This window comes from Trematomus bernacchii, unplaced genomic scaffold (assembly GCF_902827165.1).
Source record: "Trematomus bernacchii unplaced genomic scaffold, fTreBer1.1, whole genome shotgun sequence".
Lineage (NCBI taxonomy): Eukaryota > Metazoa > Chordata > Actinopteri > Perciformes > Nototheniidae > Trematomus > Trematomus bernacchii.
This window is the reverse complement of record NW_022987720.1, coordinates 24,999,007-25,025,156: the sequence shown is the minus strand read 5'-3', so window position 1 is coordinate 25,025,156 and position 26,150 is coordinate 24,999,007. Positions and strand designations below refer to the sequence as shown.

Genomic DNA, 26,150 nt, shown 5'->3' with positions numbered 1-26,150 from the left:
ATCACCCTCACCCCCTACACATGGAACAGACATGTGTTCAAGTGTTCATATTTTTTGTATGGTTGGCAGTACTTAATGTGTATTTATTTTAATCCTCAATGCTTTTCTTGCATGATGTTGAATTTGTATATTTGAATTTTGACAAAAAGCAGTCCCTTATTTCTGTTTTATAATTTCTAACAGACAGGTTGCAATGACCACAATTTTTTTGGTGCCTGCTGAAAAGCACATTCAGTACTCACGGTGAGATCTTGTTGAAGAAATGGTGCCGCAGGAGGAGAGCGATGGTGGTGAGGACCATCATGGTGGTACACATGGTCCTACCTCCAGCGATCTGCTGCCTTGGGGGGCGATGGTGGTTCAGAGCACTGAGGCTTCTCCTCCCATCGAGAGGCTCAAACTATAAAAGGCAGATTTTGTGTCTCACTATTCCTGTATTTTCTCTTGGCTCTCACTCATGATTGGGGAGATTAGCTCAGTGGATTAGCCAGGATTAAGGCGGGACTAAGGGGTAAACAGAGCATGCTGTGTGTTTCTATTCTGAAACAACCCACTTCGCAACTTTGTCCTTGAAGCTGTAAAAAATCAACCTTTATTTTGTCTCTTTTTAAATAAGAAAGGACAGCATGTTGTAAAATGTGTTGTAGAAATTGGCTCCATGCAGGACTATTAATGGATACCAATCCATTTCCCATATATTTAGCAGGGTCTCTCCATAATAAAAAAAGAGAGAGCATTTGGATAAATGGTTTTATAAATAGGGTCTTCCAGCAGCTTATACTTAGCACTGCTGACTCAGACAGAGCGGTAGGCCAAGCGAGAAAAAGGTAACGTCTAATTATGTCAACACAGTAGTACGTAGAAATGCAGAGGATTTGGATTACCATATATACTTTTAAAAGGATTCGACACTGTGGCAGTAAGGTCTCATGGTTTTCTTTTATTTCAAAATATTGTTAAATACAGATACAAAGGTGAGCCGTAATGAAAAAAAATGTACAATCATCACAATTAACTGTTAGAAAATGTATAAATGTCTTGCTAATACCTCATTAAGTGAACACAAGTGGGCACGGACTAATCGAAGGAAACGTCACATGAGATTTAGAAATAACAGTATTTACATGGCAGTTTTATAGATATACACATTCAGTAGAAGGCACATCCAAGTCAAATGTGACCTCTTCCTCTTGTCCACTGTTTGCATTTACTTTCCCTCTCTCCTTAATAATTTGGTCCTTTACAAGAGTATAAAAAACAACGAGGAGAGATTTAATTTCTACGTCTCTCTTAGCCATCAAAAGGGCACAGTACCAGTACTCATTTAAAGTGTATGTCCCATAACCCACAATTATAATAGATTAAACTGTATTCCCCAGATACATAGCTTCCCATTAATGGTCAGTACAGTCAATTCCTCCCTCTATCATGAGCCGTGGCCCAAAAATGTGAAATCTCTTAATAAGTCCAATAAACCCAGACTAAAAGCTTCACCCACTTGAGCTTGAGTGCTTAGACCAGCCCACTTCCTCATAGACGGCATTGATGCCGCAGTACATCATAGCCAAGAGTTTGGTCCAGGCCGCGGCCACCTCTGGTGTCACAACCTCTGAGAAGGCTTCTCCAAGGACCTCCAGTATCACACCGCTCAGGATCTGGGAAGCACAATACAATGGGGTTCTTAAGCCAACTTTAAGGTCTTAAATTAGTAAATGAGAATACAACTCTTATTACATTGGCATAATGAAGTAGCAATGGGCCCTGTGCGCACAGTTACGATGGGTCATAGGGCATGTTACCACACACACACACACACACACACACACACACACACACACACACACACACACACACACACACACACACACACACACACACACACACACACACACACACACACACACACACACACACACACACACACACACACACACACACACACACACACACACACACACACACACACACACACACACACACACACACACACACACACTCTTATTAGTTGGCTCTTTTGAAAATCATCATTCCACTATTATGTAATGAGACATAATTTCTTGTATGACATGTGTTTCCTTTTTGCTCTCCCACCTCTGCTTCACCCAGGCTTCCTAATGGTTTTTACAGGAAAGTCTGGGATCAGTCACGGACAAAGATAGCAATAAGTGGGATCAAAAATCTGGTAAAAAAGAATCCTTGATAAAGGGTTACATCACAGCACCTAAAGATTATAATTTAGTCTGCTCTCTGCCCTCTGGTGGTCAAAAATACATTCATGCAACTTTAACTGTTAATTTGTAATTATTCAAGGATTTAAATTAATCTCTGAGTGTGTTTTTACCTTAAAGTACACAGGCTCCACCTTGTGTCGGAGTGCGTGAGCCTTGCCCAACAGCTTCAGCACCGAAGCCACTTTCTCTGAGTTGTCGAGGCTCTCCACCAGCGTGTTGAGGCCATTCATGACTCTGTTTGCATGCTTCCTGAGCTGTGCACTCCTCTCCAGCTCCTCCGGTTCCTCGATGTGCTTGAACTGGCTGAAGTACTGCCTGGATGAGGGGAAGTTCACAAACAGCCTGCAAAAGGAAGGAGAGTCATGAGTAAATGAGAGATATGAGTATGAGCAGCTGCTGCAAAGCTCCACTAATCTCATCGCCCTCAGCTCGATCCTGCAAACCCACGTTCATTTTCCTCTGAGCTGGCAAGATACCATGAGTAAATATCGGCACTGACATGATAGTGCTGCATATTTTCCCTTTAAGTGCTTGCTTTGCTTCACTGTGTTGATACTGTGTGACACCATACATTAAAAAGACTTAAAAATGAACAAGAAAAGCTTCCAGCTGCACATAAATCCTAATGCAGACAGATGTTTTTTATAGCTTTCAAAAATACAGTAAAACAGTTTAATTTGTTTATCAGGACATTGTATTCTACCATAATGTTACTACATTCTTTGGCACTTTAACCCTCCTTTTGTCTTCGTTTTCCCCCCCCTTACTTTGGTGTTCGCGGTCAAATTTGACCGGTCCTGTTTTAACTGCTATTACATTAACACAAAAACCATTAATCCTCACCAAATTTCATTTAACACCCTTTCAAACTGTACATATTGTATCAGACTACTGGTATACAGGAAAAACTGCAGTAAATATACAAAGAATAGACACTGAACATGTATTGCGTGTGCCAGGTGTGATCCATGTGGGGGGATGGGCACATAAGAGCGGGAACTGTGTCAAATTGTTCTGTGTGTGTGTGTTTGTGTGTGCCAGGTGTGATTCACATGGGGGGATTGGGCACATAAGGGCGGGGGAACACATCTAGAGTATGTGTGTGTGTGTGTGTGTGTGTGTGTGTGTGTGTGTGTGTGTGTGTGTGTGTGTGTGTGTGTGTGTGTGTGTGTGTGTGTGTGTGTGTGTGTGTGTGTGTGTGTGTGTGTGTCTGTGTGTCTGTGTGTGTGTGTAGTAACATGCCCTATGACCCATCGTAACTGTGCGCACAGGGCCCATTGCTACTTCATTATGCCAATGTAATAAGAGTTGTATTCTCATTTACTAATTTAAGACCTTAAAGTTGGCTTAAGAACCCCATTGTATTGTGTTTCCCAGATCCTGAGCGGTGTGATACTGGAGGTCCTTGGAGAGGCCTTCTCAGAGGTTGTGACACCAGAGGTGGCCGCGGCCTGGACCAAACTCTTGGCTACGATGTACTGCGGCATCAATGCCGTCTATGAGGAAGTGGGCTGGTCTAAGCACTCAAGCTCAAGTGGGTGAAGCTTTTAGTCTGGGTTTATTGGACAAGAGATTTCACATTTTTGGGCCACGGCTCATGATAGAGGGAGGAATTGACTGTACTGACCATTAATGGGAAGCTATGTATCTGGGGAATACAGTTTAATCTATTATAATCGTGGGTTATGGGACATACACTTTAAATGAGTACTGGTACTGTGCCCTTTTGATGGCTAAGAGAGACGTAGAAATTAAATCTCTCCTCGTTGTTTTTTATACTCTTGTAAAGGACCAAATTATTAAGGAGGGAGGGAAAGTAAATGCAAACAGTGGACAAGAGGAAGAGGTCACATTTGACTTGGATGTGCCTTCTACTGAATGTGTATATCTATAAAACTGCCATGTAAATACTGTTATTTCTAAATCTCATGTGACGTTTCCTTCGATTAGTCCGTGCCCACTTGTGTTCACTTAATGAGGTATTAGCAAGACATTTATACATTTTCTAACAGTTAATTGTGATGATTGTACATTTTTTTTCATTACGGCTCACCTTTGTATCTGTATTTAACAATATTTTGAAATAAAAGAAAACCATGAGACCTTACTGCCACAGTGTCGAATCCTTTTAAAAGTATATATGGTAATCTGTGTGTGTGCGTGCGTGTGTGTGTGTGTGGATGTTTGTGTGTTTTATCTGATCTGGATGGTGACTAATTCCTTTTCTTTATGACGGTCATTTTTGACCGGGAACACCATGGGTGTTACAAAGTTGACTAAATCATCCAAAATTCAATGAAAGTGGTGATCAACAATTTATATGTTCAAATGTCTACTGTGAAGGATATCATAAAGCCTTAATGCAATCGAATGTAAAACAAAAAAGTTATGATTGATGAAAGTAGTAAATCGGTCAGATTTGACCCGAAGACAACAGTTGTCACGTTGTTATTCTTGTATTGTCTTTCACTTCCTGTTTTGTTTTGTCACTCAATTGTCACGTCTCATTTCAGGTTCCTTGACTCCCTTCCCTAGTGTGTTCTCCCGCGCTCATCAGCCCAGCCCCGCCCCCAGTGGTGGACTGGCCATCTGGACGTTCGGGACAAGCGGACGATGTGGGCCGGTCGGATAAGTCACTAGCGTCGACAATTTACTAGCGGTATTTACTTGCGGTATCGAGGTGGGCCGGTCGGATAAGTCACTAGCACCCGCACCCCCCCCCCCCCCCGTTGACAATTTACTAGTGGTATTTACTTGCGGTACCGAGGTGGGCCGGCGGTACCGAAGTGGACCGGTCGAGAGTCCCGGGCTGATTTTTAGTCCCAGTCCGCTCCTGCCCGCCCCTGATTGTTTTCACCTGTGCCCAGTTATCTCCTGTTTATATTCCCCTGTTTCCCATTGTTTGTTTTCAGTTCGTCTTGTCCTGTCCTCATGCCAGAACTCTGCTCATCAGCATCTTGACACATGCCTGATTCATGCTGAAAACTTTTTGTAAGTTTTGTTCCTCACGTTGTGAGCGTTTTTTGTTGAGCCTTATTGAAGCTCTTTATTTTTGTCACCTCGCTAAGAGTGTTTTTCTTTTTGTATATCCTTTTTTGGCAAATAAAAGTATATTGCTTATACTTTACCTTTGGCTCCCGGGTCGTGCATTTGAGTCCTTTTTCCCTTGTGAATCCAAGTTCGTAACAGAACGAACTGACCACAATGGACTCAGCCGACCCAAAAACACTTCACGCCGCCCTGTCAGCCCAAGGCGTGAGGATTTTTCACCACGAGGAACAGCTGGGATTAATCAGCCAAGGAGTGAAGGAACTGGTAGGACACCAGGCTGAGCTCCAAGTTTCCGTCTCTGCACAGATACGACAGCTGACGGATCAGATGCAGCAGTTCATCACTCACCTTCAGACTGCTCCGCCGATGACGTCAGTCACAGCTGACTGCTTTCATGTCGCGGATCCTGTTGACGCTGTCAACCCGAGCCAGGCTGTTTCCTCCTCACTACGGCTGGCTCTTCCGGAGAGGTTCTCCGGAGATTCCATAAATTGCAAAGCTTTCCTGGTGCAGTGCGATCTGCATTTCCAACACAACCCAGGGGCTTTTTCATCAGACCATGGTAAAGTGGCGTTCATTGTGTCCCATTTAACGGGAAGAGCTGCAGCCTGGGCTACTGCAGAATGGTCCAGAGACTCTGAGCTTTGTTACTCATTAACCAACTTTATAGACACTATGAGTCGTATTTTTGATCACTCGTCACCTGCTACAGAAGCTAGCCGAAGGCTACTTCAGATGCGCCAGCACAATCACCAGGTGGTGGATTATGCCATCGAGTTTCGCACGGCAGCAGCGGACAGCGGGTGGAATGTTCCGGCTCTTCGCAACGCTTTTCTGACTGGGCTTTCAGATCCAATCAAGGACCAGCTGGCTCCTCTGGAGGTACCACGGGACCTGGAGTCTCTCATCGCCGTGTCCATCCGGATCGACAACCGACTTCGGGAAAGGGAGAGAGAACGTTGACGCAACCGTGACGGACATCCCAGTTTCCAGGGCTTTTCTCAGCGAACCGTTCTACCAGAGGAGGTTTTACAGCCAGCGGATTCGGCCAGTTGGAGGACAGCACCTTCGTCCGTTGCAGATGAACCCATGCAGTTGGGAAGGACCAGGCTTTCCGTGGAGGAGAGACAGCGCCGGCTACGAGAAAGGTGTTGTTTCTACTGTGGCCAGCCGGGTCACCAACTCGCTTCATGTCCGGGAAAAGACCAAGCTTACCAGCCAAGAGGAGGGCGCTGGTGAGCAAGCTTCCCACAGACTTTCCTCCTCGACCAGTTACCAAGGTAAACATTTTTATTAATGATCAGGTCATTGACCAAGGGGTGCTAATAGACTCAGGAGCGGACGAAAGTCTTATGGATTGGGGCATAGTCAAACAGCTTCGTATAAAGACTGTTCCTCTATCTCGCCCCATTAACGCCAGTGCTTTAGACGGACGTTTGTTGTTTACAGTAACCCACTGCACAGAACCTATCCAGATTACTGTAGATAATGACCACACTGAAGTTATGCAGTTTAACATTTTTGAATCTGCTCAGCATCCGATTATTTTGGGTTTTCCGTGGTTAAAAATCCACAACCCACACATTGACTGGTGCTCAGGAAAAATTAAGGAGTGGGGAGAGGATTGTATTAACAGGTGTAAACATTCACACTCTGTTAAGGCACCAACAGACCCTAGTAGGATCATCATAGATCACCCAGACTATCCTGACCTAAAGTACCGTTATGTTATCACGATCTAAAGGAAGCCTTTAACAAATCAAAAGCCATGTCGCTACCTCCTCACCAACCTTTTGATTGCCCCATTGATCTCCTACCGGGGGCTCCCATTCCCAAGAGAAGACTGTATTCAATCTCAAGGCCAGAGAGAGCGGCAATTGACGACTACATTTCCTCTTCTCTCAAATCAGGGATTATCCGCCCTTCATCTTCCCCAACTGGAGCGGGATTTTTCTTCGTAGGAAAGAAGGACGGTTCTCTGAGACCTTGCATACACTACAGCCCTCTTAATGACATTACGGTGAAGAACCGCTATCCTCTGCCACTCATGTCCTCTGCTTTCGAGCTACTTCAGACTGCCAAGATTTTTACCAAGCTGGATTTAAGAAATGCTTATCACTTGGTTAGAATAAGGAAGGGGGATGAGTGGAAGACAGGATTTAACACTCAGAGCGGTCACTATGAATACCTTGTAATGCCTTTTGGACTGTGTAATGCACCGGCTGTGTTTCAGGGTTTTGTGAATGAGGTTTTGCGGGAATTTTTGAATGTTTCTGTGTTTGTGTACCTTGATGACATTTTGATTTTCTCACCAGACTCTAAGTCCCATGTTCACCATGTCCGTCAGGTTCTGCAGAAACTACTCGAAAATCAATTGTATGGTAGATAGATTCTCCAAGATGGTTCATTTCATTCCTCTAACCAAGCTTCCCTCTGCCAAAGGTACCGCAGAGGTCATGATGACCCATATATTCAGGATCCATGGATTCCCTAATGACATTGTTTCCGACAGGGGTCCACAATTCATTTCCTCTTTTTGGAAGGAGTTTTGCAAACTCATAGGCACCACCGTCAGCATGTCATCAGGTTACCACCCTCAATCAAATGGACAGTCGGAGCGCCTGAATCAGGAACTGGAGACTACACTACGCTGTCTCGTTTTCCAGAACCAGACCACCTGGAGCGACCACTTCACATGGGTCGAGTTTGCCCACAATACTCTTCCCACGGCGGCCACGGGTCTCTCCCCTTTCCATTGTGCCAATGGCTACCAACCTCCGCTGTTCTCAACCAACGAAGGGGAAGTAACGGTACCATCGGCTCATGCCTTGATTAGACGCTGTCGCCGAGTTTGGGCTGGGGCTCGCCAGTCTCTTCTCAGAAGTTCGACTCGGATGAAGGCTGTAGCAGACGTCCACCGCAGTGCCACTCCCCTCTACGGTCCGGGTCAAAAGGTTTGGCTTTCCACCAAGGACCTACCACTTCAGGTGGCTTCCAAGAAGTTGGCTCCAAGGTTTGTGGGGCCTTTTTCGGTGTCTAAAGTCATCAATCCTGTGTCTGTGCGCTTATGACTTCCCAGGTCCATGAGAGTACATCCTACATTCCATGTCAGCAAGATCAAACCAGTGTATGAGAGCACACTTGTTCCCGCCTCCAAGCCCCCTCCACCGCCCCAGTTTTTTGAAGGTGGTCTAACTTACAAGGTCCGCAAGCTGCTGGAGGTCCGCAATAGGGGTCAGGGCAAGCAATTCCTGGTGGATTGGAAAGGTTATGGTCTCGAGGAAAGGTGCTGGGTACCTGCAAAGTTCATAGTAGACAAAACTCTCATCCAGGATTTTAATGATCGGCCTGGGCCATCAGGAGTCGGCCCTAGAGGGGGGGGGGGTACTGTTGTGCACCGTCAAAAGTGCTAAGTCAGTCATGTTTCATGTTGTTATTCATGTATTGTCTTTCACTTCCTGTTTTGTTTTGTCACTCAATTGTCACGTCTCATTTCAGGTTCCTTGACTCCCTTCCCTAGTGTGTTCTCCCGCGCTCATCAGCCCAGCCCCGCCCCTGATTGTTTTCACCTGTGCCCAGTTATCTCCTGTTTATATTCCCCTGTTTCCCGTTGTTTGTTGTCAGTTCGTCTTGTCCTGTCCTCATGCCAGAACTCTGCTCATCAGCATTTGCTTATCTTGACACATGCCTGATTCATGCTCCTGAAAACCTTTTGTAAGTTTTGTTCCTCACGTTGTGAGCGTTTTTTGTTGAGCCTTATTGAAGCTCTTTATTTTTGTCACCTCGCTAAGAGTGTTTTTCTTTTTGCAGTGACGTGCGGTGAGGTTCATGGCTGGTGAGGCACTGACTCTTTCAGAGTCAGATTTACAAATATTATAGCCTATTTTGACCTTAATCGAAATATTCTGTTATTTTCAAAAGCTTTTTTAGTCTGATCAAATCAGGTTTATTTATTTATATAGCACATTTAAAAGCGATTTTTGGTCGAGCCAAAGTGCTGTACATGTAATAAAAACACATTACTACAATTACAATAAACGACAATAAATTACAACAGATATATCTTAAAAACAAAATAAAAATAAAACATACGGAAAAGTCAGGAGTCGTGCTCCGCTCTAACTAGAAAGCCAGAGAGAAGAAGTGTGTTTTTAGTTTAGATTTAAAAACCCCTAGGGTCTGGGCCGACCTCACATGGAGGGGCAGAGTGTTCCAGAGCCTAGGGCCAGCTGCTGCGAAGGCTCAGTGCCCTCGGGTTTTTAGCCTGGTCTTGGGCACTATCAGCAGCAGCTGGTCAGCAGACCTTAAAGCTCTGGCTGGGGTGTAGCGCTGGAGCAGTTCAGCTATATAGGCCGGAGCCAGCCCATTTAGTGCTTTAAAAACAAATAAAAGGATTTTAAAATCAATTCTGAACCGAACTGGAAGCCAGTGTAGTGAGGCCAGAATAGGGGTGATGTGGTCACGCTTTTTGTGGCCAGTCAGCAAACGTGCAGCAGCGTTTTGGACTAGCTGTAGGCATTTAATTGAGGCCTGGTCCATACCCACATACAGAGCGTTACAATAGTCCAGTCTCGAGGTTACAAAGGCGTTAATAACCCTACAAACAAACAATAACCCTACAAACAAACAATAACCCTTTCTAAGTTATTAAAAGATAAATACGACTTGGTTTTGGCCAATAGTCTTATTTTTAAAAAAGCAGGATTTTACTACGGTGCTGACCTGCTTGTCGAATTTAAAAGTGCTAGTGAAGGTCACTCCAAGGTTCATGACCGAGGGGAGGATGTTTTTTTTTTATAGAGCCCAGAATATCTGATGCTATGATTAATTTTAAACAGACCGATCAACAAAAGGATACCCAAAATCTAAATATTGGATTGTTCTTTCTAAGTAAGATCCCATTTTCATTACAGTTGTGGTCTTACCTTGACTTGAAGATGAATATAAGTCCATGCTATCCTTCTGGACAACAATCTCTATTACTGTTTTGTAAAAGTCCTCCTTATCTTCCTGTAGTTTCAAAAGTCTAGTTTGTTGTTTGCGGTAGAATAACAGTAGCAACAAGAACCTGTGGGCTCACGTGCGCCCCCTTCAGTGCGGCAGAGGTTATGGCTGCCTCTTCTGGTGCTTTTTTCATTGCCGTTGTACGATGAGACCAGCGAGCCTAAATATCATATATACGTGAAATAAGTTATTTAGAGACTATGGATGGCGAGGATAAATGTAATAAAGGGATCTACAAACATTACATTGGTGACATACAGTGAGATGGGAACAGGCATGCGCTTAGGGCCCGCTTTCCAGCCAGTTTCTGTGGGGTGACGCATTCTGAAGTGAGGCAGAGCTGATCTGTGCCTCACCTCACCCCACAGTAAATGGCTTGAGCGCGCTCACAAAATAAGTGGCCGCGCTAAATTAGTGCCCGCGCTCCAGCAAGTTACTGTGGGCTTACGTGAGGCAGTGCTCGTACCTGCCTCACTTCTCATCGCTCCCGTAGCGGAGCTCGGCAAATTTGCTGATTTTGACTATAAAATGCGATTGGAATCATACAGAAATCACATTTACACAAGATCAGTGGAGACATTTTATTATTATTATTATTTAGTTTTTCTTTAATTGTTTTTCCGTTACATTGGGGTATGACAGGTGAGGCTCTGCCTCCCCTGCCTCCACTGACTGCACGTCGCTGTCTTTTTGTATATCCTTTTTGGCAAATAAAAGTATATATTGCTTATACTTTACCTCTGGCTCCCGGGTCGTGCATTTGAGTCCTTTTTCCCTTGTGAATCCAAGTTCGTAACAATCTCAAAAAAAGAAATGCTTTTTTTTTTAGGATTTATATAATTTATTCTTCAATGTGAACACAGTGTAAACATCTGTGTGAATCAGGATTTTTAAGATTCTAAACCAAATCTGTATCCCGTTATCAATGCTAATATCTATTTGGTGTTATGTTATCTCTTGCGCAGTTGAAAACGCATGGCTAAAAACAGGTCTTGCTCCAGAAATCCGTCCTCTGGATTTAGACAATCATCTTTGTCATTTCCTGCTGTGCCCCCTTGTGAAACTGTTGGCAAATGTGTCTGAATTGTTCTGTAAAGTGGCTCCAATCATGGCAAATTAAAGGGAAGGCGAACATGATTTGTGATGTCTTGTTAGAGAGGGGGAGGTAAAGAAAGTGCTCAGGCTACGATGAGCTCACCTGACAGCCAACGCTTCATGTTTCATTTGGCTTACATGTCAAATGCTTTCTGTTCAAGTTCCAAGTCTGGATTTTAACATTCGCACAGCCTGCTTTTTCTGAGTAAAAATAGTGAGTTCAAAGACGTTTTCGTTGGTTTATGTCCCTGATTGAACCTCAAAGGTATATCATAGAGAATTAGTAAATAGGAAACTAAAAACTCCCACCCACTGTCTGGGAAGAGCGCCAATGCATCTGGTTGCTGCTTTCTAGACCTGATGTCCCATCTCCCACTGTCTCTGCAACAACTATCACAAAAAGGAGGCAAATATTGTTCTGTGAAGCATACGGCTCGATATTTGAGCTCAAATGCCTGAAATGGGAAGAGATAGAAGCTAAGCAAAGTGTTCTTAGTTTCGTAGCAAACTAATGAGGAGCCGTGGTGTTTAATCTCTCTCTCTTGTAATTGCATGACCTGTGGTTGCATATAAATAGCCTCATTAGTATTTTTATGGACTCTTTATCCTTTCTTATCTTTTCGTCGAGACTAACTGAAGAGCTAAATCCAGAGAAAATGTTTAATTTCAGAGTCATAAACTGCTTTGGAGTTTGAAAAGGTTAAAGTTCAAGTCTAGGTTACGGAGAGCGACAGTGATTTGCTTTTTACCACTAAAAGGAGAATTTACCACAGGCACGCTTATCAAACTATTATCATTCCTCAAATTCCTGAAAGGTCATAGGGTGTTTGTGGAGGAATGTGGCAGAAGAAAGTACATTCAATTAATTTTTATAGTTTCAATATGCATATCAAAGAGTGGGATAGTGATTTGATGTGTTTAAGTGCTGCAGCTAAATCCTAAAAGTCAGTAAGCTGTAAAAATAATCGTGTTGCACCCTGCATGGCTGCTAACCTCCCTCTCAACTTTCACCTGCTGCAATCATAGGATTATAAAGGGAACAGCGTGACTTGCCAGATTGTCACACTTGTCAAAAAAAGTCAATGTGCTCACACTTGTTTTTCCCGGTTGTTTTTCCCAGATGTTCCATCCTTTGAGCAATAATAACAGTGACACCGACACCCTCAAACAGGATTGCATGCTAACCATGAATGTCTCCATGATTAATGAACAATATTGAGCAACACATGTGGTGATAGCTGTTGTGATGGACTCTCTCATCCCATGATTTTAGACAAAAGAGGGACGTTTCGGAGCTCTGACTGCCAGTGATGGAGTCAAGCTGCTGCAGGTTCCCCGGCCCTCTGAACAGGCATTCAAAACATGACCTGCTCATTGGGAGGGAGCTCTTTGGGAGCCAAAGATGTCTGACTGATGGATTGCAATGTTTATCCTGTGCCTCTACTATTTGAGGAATAGGATTAAGAAAAAGGAGTAGAGGCGAGAATATCAGATGCAAAAATAGTTCCTTTTTTTTTTACAGCCTGGAAACTTGTAAAGTCAACGAGATCAGAATTTGGCAGCTGAATTCGGAGGGAGGATAATCCTTGGAGTTAAATTGATTTAGGTGGATATTTTTGCGGTTTTCTGTGGCAGAAAATTATCAGTGAGCCTCGCAGGTGCAGTTATATTACTGAGGGGAGAAAGAGACCGAATGCAATTTTTACCTTATTGCTGGTGGACTAATTAAAGTTGAGGAAATTGGGAGAAGATTGATGAAAAGTCAGCATTTAAGACTTCTATTATTGTCAGAATTAGAGAAACAAATATATATTTAATGTAATATGTTATCCCTTGCACACTTAATGTAAATAATATCCTACTTTTATATTTTGCTGTAATTTGGCCCTTCACACTGTTCATTTGGCAGATTTGACAGTCAACATGTTTTTGTTTTTTTTTAGATGTTTATATGTTATGTTAGTTTATGTTCTACTTTTTATATTCACATTAGGTGCAATGCCTTGTTTTAACAGAAAAAAGCCCAAATTGGAATCAATAAAGTATATCTTATCTTAAATATCTTCCTAACTCAACATTTCAAAACAGGAGAGTAAGACTAAAGAAATACCTGACGAGTATGGCCACCCCGGCGTCATCGCAGTTCTCGTAGACTTTCGCCCAGGAGTCCTGGATCATCACCTTCTCCTTGTCAGTCAGTGGGCTTGGTCTCTCCAGGTGGTCCCCCTCTGCCTCTCCCTGCATCCTCTCCATCTAGGAACACAGTAGTGCAGAGCTGAGCACGTGCAGAAGGCAGGGCTAATGAGAGAACCCAACCTCCTTCAAAATAAACACTATATTTTTACCTTTTCTCTTGTATACGTCTCTTTTCTGGTGAGAGAGGATGGAAATCTGTTGCCCTTCCCCCCTGTTTTTTTTCTTCTCAGTGAGAATCTTTGCTCTCCACCTCTGAATCTCTGCTGAGCGAGAGTGTGAGTGAAGAACAGCCTGAAAAACACACAAGAAACACACGCAGCGAACGAGGAGGAGCCTCTGTACTCTCTCTTTTATACTCTCCCTATCCTGCCTCTCTCTCCCTCTTTATTTCTCACTCTGACCACCTCACCTTTGTAGGTGGTGTTTGATGAGAACATAATGAGATAAAGAACAAATCCTTAATAAAAGAGTCAGATATGTATTACATGTAGGCTCGAGCGTGGATTCAATGAAAGATTATGACGTTGGAAAAAAAAGATAAAATAGCACACTCTGACCTTTTACCTCCATCACCACCATTCCAGACTATCCAGGAGATTAACCTGTGATTTCTCGCAAAGCCCTGCATTGTAGAAACACAAAATTAAAAAGCATGACGTCCATCAGATATAGGGCAGATTTATATTTCATTTGGTTTCTCCTGTGCTTCTGACAAGATAGAGATTATATGAGCGTGTTATCACTCAATTGTTACACTTTCCATTATATTCACACACCCTCAAGAGAGCCACACCGCTCATTGAACTTGTTCATGTATTGTCTCTTTGTTGCAGCTGTGGATATCAGTCAGGGAGATCTTGGTTGTGTTCAAAACTTGAGAATGTTCTTATTCCATTTTCACGGTGGGCCCGGCTCACAGGGTCATTTACCAGGAATCTGTGAGTACACTGAGGTAAACAAACACGAGAGCAGTTAAAAGACATCAGATGTTTTTACAAAAGCCAAGATTGAGGTGATATTTATTGCCTGACTGGGGAGGTACAATGTACAGTAGGTGCCAACAACGTACTGACCCATGTTAAACATTTACAGAGTCCTCAAGAGCACACCAATCACAATCAACTTACTGAAAAAACTTGATTGTGCTTTGAGTCATCTAATATTTCCGGTATTGCAGAGTGTAGAATATCTTAATTACCTTTGTGAGCAGATATACCATCTTGACTGCCAGCAGAATTAAAGATATGCCAGCTAACCACATTGTAATTAATGAAACCATGGGAAGTTAAAGTTGAATACAAGTTCATCTCCGGCACTCACATTCAAATGTCATAATTCCTGTAAGAAATGTCTAACTGCACAGGTTATTTTGGATAAACAAACAAAGAGAGTTGGTCAATGATTCTGGATCGACACGTTCTGCACGTATCACTTTATCTTTCTGCAGAAGATTTCGTATTGTGTCACAACAACAACAATTACCCCTGTTTGCACCCACACTAGAAGGACTGGTTCAGGCTAGTAACATAAGGATCATTCTAAACTGATTAGACTATAAGACATAACTGTACTTGGTATCCAGGGCTAATGAGTAATGACATCTGGTGGACGGTTAGAGTATTACTGATGGGCTGCCAGAAATGCCATATTTACAATTAGTAAATGATTTATAGAAAGGCAAATAGATAGTTATCTATCTATCAACAACTGAAGGCAAGAATCAAATAAATAACAGGGGCTTGTTATGACTGTCTGCCTGTAGTTTTAACCAAACTATTAAAATGTCATCAATCCATGAATCTTAGATGATCACTTTATCAGTTCATCAGATCAGTCTAATCATTAATTTGTGCACACATTATAAAATAATAACGTATAAACAATATTTCTCGAGTAAATGCACGGTTTGAGTATTACATTATTTAGGGATTAGCTCACTCAGATGTCTTTCAGTCACACTGGCACACCTGTGTGAAGTATGTAGTTCGGGGGTAAGAACAACATATATTAAGCAATTTATTTTAGGTCTACTCTAAAATAGAGTTGAATAAATGGTTGTATCACAAATGGTAAATGCAAGATAATTTGACTAATTTGATATACTGCTTTTGGATATCTTAACTTATGAATATATGTCAAAGTGTATTTAATAATGGATTTAAATGAATACGCAGGTTAAGTACAAGTACATCAAAATTGTACATCAGTACAGTACTTGAGTAAAAGTACTTTGCTACTATCCCCCACTGCTAATGTGACGCACTATCATCCTCAAACAAATATATATTCCGCAAAGCGTATTTGGCAAGATTGACCCAAAGGAGATTCCGTAGTTCCGTGCTAACACAGTTGTAAGGCTATAGTGCTACATTGTGACAGTTATGTGCCGTTTCTCCGCAAGCAATTGGACAAATAAGTAAAATAAACTCAGTATTTAATGTTTAATTTTAAGTTTTGCTGTAGCTGAGTTTATGTCGCACACTGGAGGTCATTTCGTGTGATTTGCTAACCTAGCGGTACAGTGTATGGTAGGTAGCTAGCTAGCTGTTTAACCAACGACAACGTCATTAGAAGAGAATCAGAAACAGACGCCGAGACAAAAAGGAGCCTCTGCTGTCAGTGAGAAATAAACCACCTGCTCTGCCACGATGAACGTCGCTAAAAGTGGTTATCGTGTCTTTTCCGCAAACTCCTCCGTAGCATGCACAGAATTGGCAAAGAAGATAACGGAGTAAGCATATTTTCATTGTATTCCAGCGTTGCTGACTACTCAAAATGTTGTATACAAATCTGTTCCAAACAAGAGCCTGTCTAGTCATAAAACAATGAAGGAATCAATGAGCACCTCACGATTGTGTATTTGTATCTAGAAAATGTTATATTGAATTGTCTCTGTGGTTCATGTCCTTTCTACTGTAGATATGTATATTTACTTGCTGATGTTTATTTATTTGTATTTTATTATGTTTGACTTTTTTACACCTTTTTTAAAGATTTCAATTGCTGCTGTAACAAAATATATCTATCTATCTATCTATCTATATATCTATCTATCTATCTTTCTTTCTTTCTTCACAGGAGACTGGGAGTTGAACTGGGGAAGTCTGTGGTCTTTCAGGAATCTAACAGAGGTGAGGAGAATATTAAAAACACATTCCTGCTAACAACAAAAATGATTGGTAATTATAGATTTCAATTCTATATAACTTTTTTTTTAATAGTACCCAATTAGTAAAGGATAGAAAACACAATTACAAGTGAGTTTAGAAGACATTTTAAACAGGTTATTGGTATAATCTGCCTGGGATTCTTAGACAGGAGTTCCACAACTCAAATGTTGAGTGAGATTTTTAAAAATCAGTAAGGTTGCTATACCATATTTTGTAGATTGCTGAAAAGCTTAACACCTAGCTGCCACCATGCTTGACCCTCACCCTCCTTCTACACAAACAACTGCACTCAATTCATAGACTACCTCACTTTACTGGTTACCATAACCAGGTACTGTATGACTACCTGCATAATACTACAAACAGAACATGTCCTGTGTGAATACCTATCATCAGTGACTGATACATTTGCTAAATTCTTCCCATTATTTACAAAGGTGAACAGTTACTGACAAAGTGCAAAAAGTCATCAGTATTAGACAGTACTGAAATTAAGATGCAGCTTTGCTTAATCAAATGATTGTGTCCCTAATTTTCCTATCACAACAGAAACTAGAGTGGATGTGAAAGAATCAGTTCGTGGACAAACTATCTTCATCATCCAGACCATACCGCGGTGAGTTTAACATCTGCACGAACTACAAACTACAGCTTTTTACAGTTTATTTGGTTATCACTAAACGTGTATTTTTTATATTTCATGCAAACAGAGATGTAAACACGGCTATTATGGAGCTGCTGGTAATGGCCTACGCCCTCAAGACCTCTTGTGCAAAGAACATCATTGGAGTCATTCCTTACTTCCCCTACAGCAAACAGTGCAAGATGAGGAAGAGGGGCTCAATAGTTAGCAAGTTGTTAGCTTCAATGCTAGCGAAAGCAGGTAAAGAGAACACAATTCATCAAAACCTGTGATTTGTGTGCCTGTCTTTTCATCCCTCTCCATCAGTAGTGTTTCATTTGATGTTCACAAATTCACAGTTGACTGTGTACCTGTGTTAAATGGGGGGGGGAAGACCCGGCTATTAATCTGTATTTTACCCCAAAGGGATAACACATATTATCACCATGGACTTGCATCAGAAGGAGATCCAGGGCTTCTTCAGCTTCCCAGTAGACAACCTGCGTGCCTCTCCTTTCTTGATTCAGTACATCCAAGAAGAGGTGATCAATCCTTTCCATTGTCTTATCTGTGTGTGTTTAAATCTAAGTGTTGTTAACCCCACCTGTTGACCAAACCCATCAATCACATGATGTAAATATTGACATCCATTTTTCTTCATTCTGTCAGATTCCTGATTACAGGAATGCCATCATTGTGGCCAAGTCACCATCAGCAGCAAAGAGGTAACTGGAGGATACAAATAAACACATTTAACCTCCGCTACATCTCACCTTCTGTTAGCATTGTTTTGATAAATTACCTTTCAACTGTCTTCATTTAAAACACTAAAGAGATTTATTTTTGACGGCCCACCCAGAAGTTAGCATTGCAAGGGCTCCCTCAACAAAGAGCGATTACATTTTTCTATTGGATTTTAGAATATTGCAGAAAATAAGATCAGTGGCAAACACACATTTATTATTCATGCACAATTTGTTCAGCAGGTTTTTCTTCAAATATTAGAACTCTCTTTATAATAGTGAAAGTGTAAATGCAATTGCTATATGTAAAAAGCTAACTTAAAACAAGCTACATCATGGGCGCATGACTAAGCTAAATGTGGCTAATTGAGATTTAGTGGTCTTATGTAGTCACTTGCTAGTAACCGCTGTTTTAATTTTACATGAAAGCTTCAGACTTTCACCTCATCTAAGCTAAAAAAAAAAAGAAAAAAAAAATAGTTTTCAGTCTCATTCCTGCACCACTCGTTTGTTGTTGCCAGAATTATCAATCCTACACATGTTTTTTTGTGTATAAATGCCAATGTCTTTTGAAATCCATGTGACTAAATATGTGTTTTATCTCTATCCTCATTAGGGCGCAGTCCTATGCAGAGCGCCTGCGTCTGGGTCTGGCTGTGATTCACGGCGAGGCTCAGTGTTCAGAGTCCGACATGGCTGACGGCAGACACTCCCCACCTTGTGTACGCAACACCACCGGACACACAGGACTGGAGCTTCCTCGTAAGAACACCCATTTCTATAGAATGCTGTTTTTTTTATAGGTTTTTTTGCAGATCAATAGGTCAAACACTGGCTCGATTTGACCCTCTCTACAGATAACATATTTATTGTTTCTCACAGTTAGATTACCTTTTTATTTGTCACACCATGCTGCAATTAAGCAAGGAACTTCTTCTTCTTATTCCTGCCAGTTAAATCCTTAAGTGCATCAAGTTTACGACACCCACAGCCCGATCCAGATCTTATTTGTGCTAACCTGTTTGGAACTGACGAGTCTGCCGTTTCTCACTCATACCATCAGCCACATTCCAAGGAATGGATTTCTCTGTGTCACTGCATGTTTTAATTCCACAGATACAACACTACTTCTACTCATGCTGCATCCTCCACCAGCTGCAACTCCTAACTTGCAAAAAAGTGACATGCTTAATAATCATAGATCATAGTTCCTGCCTATTTCTTTGGAAAGTAGCTCTATTTTTTAAATATTTATACTATAACGTGACTCTGGCATACCGTCTTTGACATATTTGCAGGGTTGATTCCCGGTAAGGCCTTTTGGAATAATTCCGTATGAGAAATGATTGTGTCATTGGCAAATGACTCCGACGTAACTGCGTCCAGTATTCACTTTATTATTTAGTAACAATATTTCTTACTTGTGTTCACCCTTGACTTAAAAAATCCTCCTTTGAAACTTCCTAAATATCTTAAACTATAAAAAGTCTTGCATTTTAAAATCTAATCTAATTAGTTGCTATGAAATATTTTTTAAATCTCTGCCTACCTAGCGGGAGGATTTTCCAAGTCTCGGCATCATGTGTTTGTCATGTCAAATATTTGTGCATTTGTGTTAACGTGGTGTTTATTTGTTGGTAATAGCAGGCAAACAACAAGCTCCGTTCCCCGGCATAGAGCTCCCAAGTACGACCGTAAAACATAACTTCCATCTGACTATGAAATGATTCCTCTTCAAATGGTTCCTCAATTGGTGCATGTGTAGACAAAGGGTTTGTGTCGCATCTTGTGAAAAAACAGTCTGGATTCTGGAGGGGGAGTTTGTCAAAAAAAGTGATTTGTAGTGCACACATTGAGAAAACCTCTTAAACCGGCTACAGTATGCTATTTGCATGGCGTGTTTGACTTGAAATAAGCGTGTTATCCACCTTTCTAAGATTCCAGACAGTTGTTCTACAAGATGGCCAAACTCCTCTTGGTTTTGTTGTGTTCTGATTTAATTTCGAAATCCATCAATCAAACCAGAACCATGCCAAAAGTTATCATTTTACATTTTTTTTCCTTGAATATCTGGACTCATCTTGCCAATCAACACATGGTGCACCCTGATTAAACCCCCCCCCCCCCCACCCCGCTCTTCAAAACCTGATTAACTTTTGGTCATAGTGCATGTGAGGAGAAGAACAAAGCATGCTTTTGAATCCTAACATGAAATGATGCGAAGAAGAAGCATTATGAATGGAATTGTTGACACGTTTTAAGCAAGTCAAATCAAAGTTTCATTTCCTTACTTTAGTTATAATACCAGAACTTATTCTATCAACAATAATATAAAGTGTAGTCTCACACTTTAATCCGTATGATTTCTGGAATGCAATGCTAACCTGCTGTTCAAAAGCTATTCAAATCTATCAGGATAATGTTGATTTTATTTAAAAATAATTTCAAGATATCTGACCAGATATTTCTCAGGTAACTGGTTTCAGTATCTCAGCAAGCTGTAAACCATATTTTAGAGAAGTGTGTGTATACTGCTAACAACATGGCTTTTGCTGTTCTTTGTTAATAGTGATAAAAGTCTGAATGTGACACTGGCAGGTTTCTGATGCTGTGCGGCTCACGGTATTCAGCAAGGCATGCTCCTCCTGTCTCTGCTTCGATATCCGTTTTCCTCCACAATCGGCTTGGCTGGCTGATTGTTTACCAGTGGATTGTCTCTTTATTCCCTTTGAATTACTACATTTACATGCACAACAATACTTCAAATGCAGCTTTTAAAACATTGTTATCAAAAAAGGTGATTTAGATCAACTCATTGTAGTTGTAGGTCACAAGGTAGAGCCTGTTGATGTTGTCTTTACCAGGTTGTGTTATAATGCATCTACTTAACCTTTATTTGGACAATTTGTATACTTCCAGCTGATTGACTCTTGGATGTTTGTCATGGGCAAAGTAGAGCTGCATCTTTTGGTTTTGGATTGACAGAAAGTCCTCTTAAATTTTGAGAAACTGTAATTGTGTTGGATCAAAGATTAGTTTGATAAGAGAAATAATCCTAAAGTGCCCCCTCAGAGGAACATACATGTTGTTGCTTGTAGCATGGGGTGGATAGGATTGCATGAATAGCTTTGCAACCTTTCACGGAAGTATTCACAATGATAAACAAAGCTGCATAGATATCAATATCTGAGTTATATACGGAATCAGGAAATAATGTACTCTTACACTGTTACAGCAGAAGGGACATAAAAGACACACAGAGTAAACATAAAGAGGCAAGCACACACAAGTACAAAAAAAAGTTAGCAGCATTTTTTAAGGGAACATAACATTTAGCGGCCAATAAATAGTTTATTTTATGACATTGGTAAAAATACAGCTGCCTGTGATCGGCATGTGAGATACAAACAGATGATTGTGTGCATGTAAAAGTAGTCGCTGGCAGCTGTGATGTTCGACTGAGGACTGACCCCAGAACATTGGCAAGTGTGTTTGAAGAACCCCTCATCAGTGCTTGTCAGCCACTGTGGTCCTGTGTGAAATACGACTATCTGCTGCATATGGGTTCATATGCAGCCTGCCACAGCCCGGCCTCAGGCTGTGTGTGATTGGGTATCCTGGGCAGACGAAACAAAAACTGTCCCTTTTGATTTTTGCATGGCATGTGCTGTACTCAGTTTTGCATTTCACTTTAATCTCGTAGGGGTAGGTGGGGTACAATGGGGGGAACATTTCTAAACTTATTTTAATTTGTGACGGCATTATAACAACAGAATCTCTACAAATCATTGACATCATCCAATAACACGCCCATAATCCAGGGGTGCACAATTTGCCTTGATTGCAAAACATTTTCTCAACCCATTTTACCCAATCTACAGAGATTTATTTTCCATTGGGTGAAATACAGCACACACATAACCTCTTGGAAGTTCTCTCACAGGCAACACGCTCTGCTTTCCTCTACAGTAATGATGGCCAAGGAGAAACCCCCCATCACTGTAGTCGGAGACGTGGGAGGGAGGATTGCCATCATTGTGGTAAGATGCCGTGATGAGCTGACGGTCAGCTGCTCTGCCATGTTTGATAATTATTATTATTATTATTATTATTATTATTATTATTATTATTATTATTATTATTATTATTATTATTATAGCACTTAGTTCTCCCTTGTCATTTAAAAGTGAATATTCAAAAAGTATTCCATATTGTTTTCTGATGGATAAAAACTCATGTTTGTTAACCACAGCACAGCAGGCGTTAAATCGACCGGACTTCTTTCTGCGGATTGATATGACGTATCCTCCTTAGCAACGGTCATGCTTTCCTTAGTAGCGGTCTGTTATCGAGTATTGACAACCTCTGAAATGTACTAATCAGAACTGAGTATTCAACCAAGCCGTCTAGTAAAAAGATATATTAGATATATCAAAAATATATTGAAAGACATTTTTCTCTTTTGTCAATGAAGCAATATTATAAACAAAAACTGCGCTTGCTAAATGTAGTGAACAAAAGGGTTTTGCTGCTAATGTCTAATGTGGCATTATCAGTAGCTTATGGTTGCTAATGTTAGCTAACGAAGGCTAATGATTGATATTCATATATAACGGACATTATTGAGTCAATTCACCGTCTTTATGTTAAGGCAGTACTTGTTCTTATATGTTCCTGCTATTACCCTAGGCTACTTAAAAGCACTGTTACAGCACATTACCAAAGACAAAGAGGCAGGGGTGTAATTTGTACGTTGCTGTTTCTTTCTTCTTCTTCCAGGATGACATTATAGACGATGTGGGAGACTTTGTTGCAGCTGCAGAGATCCTGAAAGAGAGAGGAGCGTATAAGATTTATGTCATGGCCACACACGGCTTACTGTCGGCCGATGCTCCACGCCTCATCGAGGAATCCGCCATCGATGAGGTGAGTCCACGGCAACGCTTTTTTACAATATTGCGTAGTAAAGTTAAATCAGTTATTGTTGATTGTTTATGAATGTGTTGTGGCAAACCTGTAAAATATAAATAAGGAAGTAACCAAAGGCCAATTTCCTTTAAACCAGCAAACACCAAAATCTTTTGTTTCCATTTATTCTTTAGGAACGCAATGTAAAACAAAGAAAGATGATACTTCCTTCTAATGTTCTTTTTTTGCGGACTTGTTATGTTACATGACATTAGCTCTAACAACAATAAGGAAAGTAGCATTGTATTGCAGTTGTATTTCTGTACATTTTCAGTTCCTCTTAACTATACAGGTTTCAAAAAACAATAGTTACCGTCAACTTGTGTTATGGTCAAATCTGATTAATAGGAATACACTGGAATAAAAAGGTGTTTAATTTCACCTGCAGTCAGTTTCTAAGCATGATCAGATTACGCGTTTAAAAACCATGAACAGCAGTAGCCACTGAAAACTCACAGGTGTACCAAAGCAAAGGAGTACAAGTGGCCCTATTATGCTTTTGGGGGTTACCCTTTCCTGTAGTGCGTTATAAAGGATTTGTGTGCATGTAAATGGTCTGCAAAGGATAAAATCCCAAAGTTCCAGTAACACTTGCGCTTATTGGCTAGTGCTCCAACACTCTAAACTGTTGACCAATCATAACGGAGCTGACTGGGCTCTGAAAATTAGCACAATTGGGCCCCTTCAATCTGTGATCCTGAAGATTTTTTGTTTATCAGCATGAAAATAAATTGCACCTTTGGTTACCCCCCCCCCCCCCTCAGGTGGTGGTAACCAACACAGTCCCCCATGAAGTACAGAAGCTACAGTGTCCCAAAATCAAGACGGTGGACGTCAGCATGATATTAGCTGAGGCCATCCGGCGCATCCACAACGGAGAGTCCATGGCTTACCTGTTCCGCAACATCACCACGGACGACTAAAGCTCAGAGGGAGAGGAGGGAGAGGTGGGTGGGACAGGGACTGAAGCAGGAGCACTTCTACCCAGTGCTGAAAAACATGCTAACGCCATGATCCATGTGTTGTATGTCAGGACTACATGTATCAGTTAAAGAAGTTAAAAAAGTTAATACTATCTAGTTATTAAATTAAACTTCTTTTCAAAAGGTGTAAACATGTGCATTTTTAGTTTGAGAAAACCTGACAAAATGGCAAACTTTGATGTATTCAGTCATGTTTTGAAGCCACTCCTCGTCACGCTGCGGTTTTCCAACTTTTGCAAAAAATGCTTTAAATTTAAACAATTATTTTGTCTTACGCTGCGCCGTTACCTCATCTAAGGAATGAGCTTCAACAGCAATACATAAGAGAAACAGTTCTCCAGTATCAAGCGTTTGTGCTTTACTAACAATTCTCCATCTGTGACGGGGCTGTGACATCTTTGTATTAAATGCGTGTTTTATTTCAAACCACAGAGTCAACACTGCTTATCGTTGCCCGGATTGATCTTATGCACCTTTTTTTTGAATATTTGGATGCTTGGTCAAATGTCCTATGTGACACAAAAAGGTTTTCAACACTGGTAGAAATGAATGGATAATACGTTTATGTTGTGTATATATTAGGGGGGTTAGTTCAACTAAATTATGACAACATATGTTTCCCTACCTTCTGTTAGAGAACATAGTTTTGGTTAAGTGCTTCTGTTTGTTTCTGCTGGTACCTCTGTGCAGTGGAGGTTAATGGAATCTCATTTATGGTCCTCAAAGTTTTTATATGCTTTGTTTGAAAAAGTAAAATGAGCGGCTCAAACAATGTTGAAGTCTTAAGCTTGAGTGTTGAACCAGCACCTGAATGTAATGTGGTCTTTGAGTGGCTCCATGCTTAAGGTGCATCACTTTTTAGAAAGACAACCAAGAAAAAATGTGGTTGTTTATGTACTGAACCAAAGTAATTGGAAACTGATGGCTGCTTGAAAGGAAGGATGTGCAAAAAAATAGCCAGCATTAATGTGAAATATGTGCGTATTTACTCAACTGGCGAAAAAAGCACTGTAGTCTTGATGTACATGGACAACATACTTTGATATTTTCCCATTTAAAAACTGTGAACAAGCACCCCCTTTGTGCCCTCTGAATAAACTTCAAGGTGTGTATTTCTGTGAGGTTCAAGCCTTCTGCTCAGGGAAATATACTGAAAAAAAACCACAATTATTCGTTCAACGTTTGTTTCCATTTCACATGTTGATATGTTTCCCATACTGAATGCCTTTTGCTACGTTTTGTTGTAATTATGGATACTGGGATTCTCCTGATGTGCTAATCGATGGGTATTTTCGATCCTTAATGCACAATGGTGTTGTATTGGCACAGATGTGAAGGTTGTCGATATTAAATGCTGTTGCTATGCAGACTCAAATGTTATCCGTCACTGGTGTACTAAATGTCGTTTACGAATAAAATGTTCCCCTGACTTGAATTTGCAGTCTTCTGATTTAGACTACACAACTCATTTCATTCATTTCATTTCAATCTTTATTTCGAACAGATTAAAAAAAATTACAAATAAAAAATAACAAATGTGAAAAACAGAATACCGTATTGTTAAAATACAGTATTTATCCACATTCACGATAATATTTATATATTCAACAAAAAAAGTCTTCATATTAATAATAATAATAATAAAAAAAAAAAATATGTGTCCGAATGGGAGTAGGAGGAAGCAAATGCTTATTAATTCCCACCCCTTACTTGATCAATGATTGTCCTTTAAGTCATTATGCAAGTTATTCCTACTTACATTTACATTTATACATACATATACAATCATTTCTCATCTTCAGTCACCTCTCTTCATTCTCATAGTTTTCCAAAAAAGTGTTTCTGTACATCCTTTTAAACTGAATTATGCTTCAACTCTGTCTAGCTTGTTGAATGAAAATACAACCGTTTCCTCTTGCTGTGTCAAATAAGGAACCATCATACAACATACTAAACAGGAATTACAAGTAAAATGCAGAAATACATAAACTACAGACATGTTGAATAGAATAAGATCAAAACAAAATGTTAAATTAAATACTTTACATTTAACCGTACATATTTGATTGACATAAACAATGGTAATC

At 40.8% G+C, this 26,150-nt stretch overlaps 2 protein-coding genes across 3 annotated transcripts; one reads left to right on the top strand and one right to left on the bottom strand.

The window, feature by feature from the left end:
• Positions 1-920: 920 nt before the first annotated feature.
• LOC117493584 (cytoglobin-1-like) lies at positions 921-14,194 on the bottom strand. The gene is made up of 4 exons (XM_034144214.1): positions 13,727-14,194; positions 13,492-13,634; positions 2,342-2,573; positions 921-1,655 (listed from the first exon to the last, which is right to left on the bottom strand). Exons 2-4 carry the CDS (start codon positions 13,632-13,634, stop codon positions 1,491-1,493), a joined length of 540 nt encoding a protein of 179 aa, XP_034000105.1. The 5' UTR covers positions 13,727-14,194; the 3' UTR covers positions 921-1,490.
• A 1,568-nt stretch (positions 14,195-15,762) lies between these two features.
• Positions 15,763-25,498, top strand: LOC117493056 (phosphoribosyl pyrophosphate synthase-associated protein 1). Of its 2 annotated transcripts, XM_034143438.1 has the most exons (11): positions 15,763-16,308; positions 16,656-16,708; positions 17,297-17,363; positions 17,458-17,630; positions 17,796-17,911; positions 18,039-18,094; positions 18,729-18,874; positions 19,757-19,798; positions 22,082-22,152; positions 22,892-23,038; positions 23,845-25,498. In XM_034143438.1, the coding sequence occupies exons 1-11, from the start codon at positions 16,226-16,228 to the stop codon at positions 24,001-24,003; spliced, it is 1,113 nt and encodes a 370-aa protein (XP_033999329.1). In that variant the 5' UTR covers positions 15,763-16,225; the 3' UTR covers positions 24,004-25,498. The 2 variants fall into 2 exon arrangements, with proteins under 2 accessions (XP_033999329.1, XP_033999330.1); XM_034143439.1 differs by lacking the exon at positions 19,757-19,798 and having other exon boundaries at positions 15,838-16,308.
• Positions 25,499-26,150: the final 652 nt, after the last annotated feature.

Excerpts from the sequence above, each read along its gene's own strand:
- LOC117493584 (XM_034144214.1), bottom strand. The coding sequence starts at position 13,634 with ATGGAGAGGATGCAGGGAGAGGCAGAGGGGGACCACCTGGAGAGACCA. Across the intron at positions 2,574-13,491 it reads GGGGTGGCCATACTCGTCAG|GCTGTTTGTGAACTTCCCCT; the intron begins GTATTTCTTTAG and ends TTCCTTTTGCAG. Across the intron at positions 1,656-2,341 it reads TGGAGCCTGTGTACTTTAAG|ATCCTGAGCGGTGTGATACT; the intron begins GTAAAAACACAC and ends TGTGCTTCCCAG.
- LOC117493056 (XM_034143438.1), top strand. The coding sequence starts at position 16,226 with ATGAACGTCGCTAAAAGTGGTTATCGTGTCTTTTCCGCAAACTCCTCC. Across the intron at positions 18,875-19,756 it reads CACAGGACTGGAGCTTCCTC|CAGGCAAACAACAAGCTCCG; the intron begins GTAAGAACACCC and ends TGTTGGTAATAG. Across the intron at positions 19,799-22,081 it reads CCCCGGCATAGAGCTCCCAA|TAATGATGGCCAAGGAGAAA; the intron begins GTACGACCGTAA and ends TTTCCTCTACAG.